Below are 4,737 nucleotides of genomic sequence, written 5' to 3'. Positions count from 1 at the left end.
TCATCAGCTTGCCGGTGCTGGTCTAGAGGGTGACCAAGGGCCAGGACAGGGAGGGGGGGGGGGGTGTGAGTGAAGGGTGGGTGTGATTGGATGCAGGTAGCCCCTCCAGAAGCTGACGTACCGCATCATCATGCTGTGTGCTTCAGCAACATGTGCGCCATTGATAGTCAGCAGCTCTCCACAACATGTGCATGCATTGCCCCAGGCGCAGTGTCAGTTGCAACCTTCGGGTTGCGGCCATGTGTGTGCTGGTGCGGCCCACCTTCTGGAACAGAGTCTCCTCGAACAGGATAGCGCCGGAGATGTACTTGCCGAGGCCGGGGGTGGTGACCAGGAGCTCACGGTACGCGCGGCGAGAGTCCTCGGTGTTCTCGAGGCCGATCGACTGCAGGCGCTTGCCGCACGTGGCGTTGGACTCATCCATAGCCAGGATACCGCGGCCCTTGGACGCGACCTTGCCCTGTGGGGTCGAGGCAGGGGAGCGGATGGCATCCAGGGCTCACGGACGGCCGCACAAGGGCTCTTGGGGACGCCATGAATGAGGGCTAGACATGCTGCTGCAATCCTCCTTGCCGGCAGGCCAATGCAGCGCCTGGCAGAACGGGAGCCCCTTGCGATCGATCTGGAGGCAAGGCGCTTCCGGGTTGCCAAGGAATCCTGCCCCTCCTCGCTCGCGGCCAGGATGCAGCACTGCACGTAATAAAGCTGTGAAGACTCACGGCGGTCTGAACCAGCTCATCGGCGTACTTCAGGGCCTTCACAGACACGGTGCGAGACCGGCCAGCGGCCTTGCAGGCCAGGGTCTGCTTCATCGAGAGAGCCATGATGAAGGATGGAGGATGCGCGTGGCGACTGCACGAACAAAAGTGGTGATCGAATGGCGGAGCAGCCTGTTATTGGGTGCCGGGAGTGCCCCCAGCGATTCCCAGGTGCACCAGGCCCTGCCCTGGCCTACGCGAATCACATTCGCATTATCGAGCCGATTGCTGCCACGCAAACGGAGCAAAAGGCGCTGCCCTTGACACCGCTACTAGAACCTGGGTCAGCCGTCGACCGCACTGAGGGCTTGTGCGCTGCATGGAAGCGCCTGGCCCAGGACCTCAAGGGCTCAAGGGGTACCCCTGCCGGCAGATCAAAACTAGTTCTCTGAGCATCATGCGTGCATTCACAGAGCCCGGTCTGGGCATACGCTGCAATTCTTGCTTGCTTGTGTCATTGACTTCAAAATATCCCAGGGGGCGCGGCACAACACCAGGTTCGACAGTGCTGCCCTTCAACAACCATGCCGTCCTTGCAGAATTGGGCTTGTGTAAGTGAGTGGTGGCCGCCATTTGCTCAGCAGTGTTTTCTCCCGCATGGCCGTGCGATTCCCTTCGGGTTGCAGTCCTCCACGCTGATTCTGTATACCAACTGCGCCAGCCACCCGGCCTCGTCCCGGGGGGCTCCGCTGCACCACATGACTTTTGCGAGTCTGGTGACGTTTGGGGTAAGCCGTCGGCGTCTGCGCTCGTGCGGCGGCCTGATTGTGCGCGGGGCCCCAAAGCGTCCGGCACATGTTGGAGAGCAGCAGCACGACGTTGCGGGAACATGACACAAATCAAGGAAGCATATTGACCTACATGAATGCGAGGAAGGGTGTAGGAGGTTGGGGAAAAGGAATAAGCGAGGCGTCGTGAGCACCTCGTGTGAAGCGACAACGCTGGTATTGCTGCGGGCGGTTAAACGTGCGCTTGCATGCAGCTGCTGTGCTTTGATACGTCTTGGCCGTGTGCGATGCAGGCTATAGTGTTTCCTTGCCTGAAAAGCACGCGGGGTTGGTATTGCACATTGAGCATTCGCCTGACGGCCCTGAATGTGCAGTTGGACCATGCTCGCCTGAGAGCTCGTGATTGAAGTGCTAACTGAAGAACGTTGCTGATGCACGCAATTTGCGCAGGTATCGGTGCTAGGCTTGCGCACAGGACCCACTGCGGTTCCCAGGGGCTCTGTGAGCAGCAGCAGCAGCACAGGCAGGCAGCAGGCACAGCATTGGTGAGCACAGCCTGCACCATTGAGCGGAACGGCCTCCACTGGCTGAGCTTGCTTTGCACCAATCGCGCGTGTTTCTCAGTCAACACACAAGTATTTATTAGCGCCGCGCACGTCCATTGCGCAGCAGCCATTTGTCTCGTGCACACTGCAGAGGCACCAGACGATCTCCCGAGCTCGAGTTTTCGCGCTTGCACGGATACGATAGCCTCATATCATAAGTTTAACTTCAATTGGGTGCCTTGGGGACGCCATGATGCAACAGTGCGTCCCCACCACACAGGCAGGAAGCAGAATGGCGTCTAGGCTCTTGCAGAGGGCTCTGCTGCGACCAAGGGCGTTGCAGATGCTTCAGGCAGTGGCCATGGGCTCGGTACAAATGCAGCAGGGCCCGCACCTGGCGCCACGCCGTTCGATGGCGCACATGCCGCTCGGCGGCAAGAACATTTTCCAGCTGCGCGCGGCGGCCGAGGTGGCGGAGACGGCGCAGGGAGAGAGCTCCAGCAGGAGTGGCCAGCAGCAGCAGCAACAGCAGCAGCAGCAGGACCCAAACGCTAATCCGTATGCGGGCGTCGTGCTTCCGACGAGCGATGAGTCGGAGGAACTGCTGCGCATCAGGCACAGCGTGAGCAAACCCGAGCAATTTGTGCCATGCATGATGTTTGTGCAGCGAGGCCCAGATTAGGGCTAGGGGGGGGGTTGCTCTGGACAGGGCAAATTGTTGGCTGCAGGCACTGGCAGAATTGGCAGCAATCACGCAAGAGATGCATCAGGTTCGCTGACGTCATTCGCTCGCCAATGTCCTTTTTCTTATGTCCCCCTGATGTTGCCCGGCCCCTCTCCTCTGCTCCCTCAGTGTGCGCACATCATGGCGATGGCGGTGCAGCGGCTGTTCAAGGGCGCTCAGGTGACGATAGGTCCCTGGATCGACCGTGGCTTCTACTACGACTTTGACATCAAGGAGCCCCTGAGTGACAAGGACCTCAAACGCATCAAGAAGGAGATGGCCAAGATCATGAGGATGGACCTGCCCTTCATACGCGAGGAGGTGCGCGCACGGGTGTGGGAGGGGGGCTAGCTTGAGGGAGTGGGGAGTGGACTCTCTTGGAACGGGCATTGTTTGGAGGAGGTCAGCAACCGGGTAGCGGAGGATCCTCAGGGCGTTCAAAGCTGCACGCAGCGGCGCAGAAAGAGCAGCACAGCGCGTGTATCCCCTATCTCATCCCCGAGCGCAGCGGCGTGATGCGTTTGTGTATGCGCACGCGTCTGCGCACACACGCACTCTCCTCTCTTTTCCTCTGTCTCTGTCTCTCGCTCTCCCCTCTCTCTCTATCACACACACTTACACACACACACCACATATAGACGCCCGATATCACTCTTTCTCTCTCGCCCACCACTTATCAATTGCCCCAAAGGTGAGCGCTGACGAGGCCGAGGCGCGCATCAACGCCGCGGGGGAGCCCTACAAGCTGGAGATCCTGCAGAGCATCCGCGAGCGCGACCCCTCGGCAGCCATCACAATCTACCACATTGGGGAGCAGGACCACCCGTCCCACTGGTGGGACCTGTGCGCTGGCCCCCACGTGCCCTCCACCGGGGCCATCAACCCGGATGCGGTGGAGCTGGAGAGCGTGGCGGGCGCGTACTGGCGCGGCGATGAGTCTCGCCAGATGCTGCAGCGCGTGTACGGCACGGCGTGGCAGGAGCCACGGCAGCTCGCGGCGTACCAGCACTTGAAGGCGGAGGCTGCGCGCCGCGACCACCGCAAGCTGGGGCAAGAGCTCAACCTGTTCAGCATCCAGGAGAGCGCGGGCGGCGGCCTCGTGTTCTGGCACCCGCCGGGTGCGATCGTGCGGCACACCATCGAGACATTCTGGAAGGACCTTCACCTGGCGCGCGGCTACGAGCTGGTCTACTCGCCCCACATCGCCAAGGTGGACCTGTGGAAGACTAGCGGCCACTTTGACTTCTACCGCGAGAACATGTATGACCAGATGCAGGTGGAGGAGGAGGAGTACCAGCTCAAGCCCATGAACTGCCCCTTCCACATCGCTGTCTACAAGGCCGGCTACTACTCCTACCGCGACCTGCCCCTGCGCTGGGCTGAGCTCGGCACTGTCTACAGGTGGGATGCATGAGGCAAGGGCGAGTGCGGGGCTGGTCATGTTGATACAAAACAGCTCATCCTGTGGAGCCGGGGGGGACAGGTCTTGGGCAGCAGGTATCAATGGCAGTGCCAGGTTGCAGTGGTTGTTGAGAGGAGGCAGCGCTGAAGGGTGCGGCAGCGGAAACGATTGGCGGGTGCTTGCTGGGCTGGGGGCTTGGTGGTGCCCACCCCCGGTGACTTTTTCTCACTTCGCATTCGCTGCCGCCCTCGCTTCACCTCCGTCCCCTCCCCTCCCCCCCAACCTACCCTCCAAACAGATACGAACGCAGTGGCACGATGCACGGCCTGTTCCGTGTGCGCGGCTTCACCCAGGATGACGCCCACATCTTCTGCCTGCCCCACCAGATCGCCGCCGAGATCAAGGGCGTCCTGGACCTGACGGAGGATATCCTGTCCACCTTTGGGTTCACCAAGTACGAGATCAACCTCAGCACGCGGCCGGAGAAGAGCGTCGGCGACGACGACATCTGGGGCACCGCCGAGGACGCCCTGCGGGAAGCTTTGGGCCTCAAGGGCTGGGACTACGTGGTGGACCAGGT

General features: G+C 61.1%; 2 protein-coding genes across 2 annotated transcripts in view; one reads left to right on the top strand and one right to left on the bottom strand.

The window, feature by feature from the left end:
* The window catches only part of MNEG_1394 (fructose-bisphosphate aldolase, class I), a gene marked incomplete at both ends in the record, with an annotated part of 2,462 nt that extends 1,638 nt beyond the window's left edge, over window positions 1–824 (bottom strand). The window contains 2 exons of the mRNA XM_014050116.1: window positions 263–460; window positions 720–824. Of these exons, the coding sequence (XP_013905570.1) occupies window positions 263–460; window positions 720–824 (303 nt within the window). The remainder of the gene's footprint in view (window positions 1–262; window positions 461–719) is intronic.
* A 1,568-nt stretch (window positions 825–2,392) lies between these two features.
* On the top strand, window positions 2,393–4,169 carry MNEG_1393 (threonyl-tRNA synthetase; the record flags this gene model as incomplete). The annotated part of the gene is made up of 3 exons (XM_014050115.1): window positions 2,393–2,653; window positions 2,885–3,076; window positions 3,447–4,169. The coding sequence occupies 3 exons, from the start codon at window positions 2,393–2,395 to the stop codon at window positions 4,167–4,169; spliced, it is 1,176 nt and encodes a 391-aa protein (XP_013905569.1).
* Between the last annotated feature and the right edge of the window lie 568 nt (window positions 4,170–4,737).

The sequence above is a fragment of the Monoraphidium neglectum genome, assembly GCF_000611645.1.
Source record: "Monoraphidium neglectum strain SAG 48.87 unplaced genomic scaffold scaffold00138, whole genome shotgun sequence".
NCBI classification, from domain to species: Eukaryota; Viridiplantae; Chlorophyta; class Chlorophyceae; order Sphaeropleales; family Selenastraceae; genus Monoraphidium; species Monoraphidium neglectum.
The sequence above is the reverse complement of the archived record's forward strand: the minus strand, read 5'-3'. Positions and strand labels throughout refer to the sequence as shown.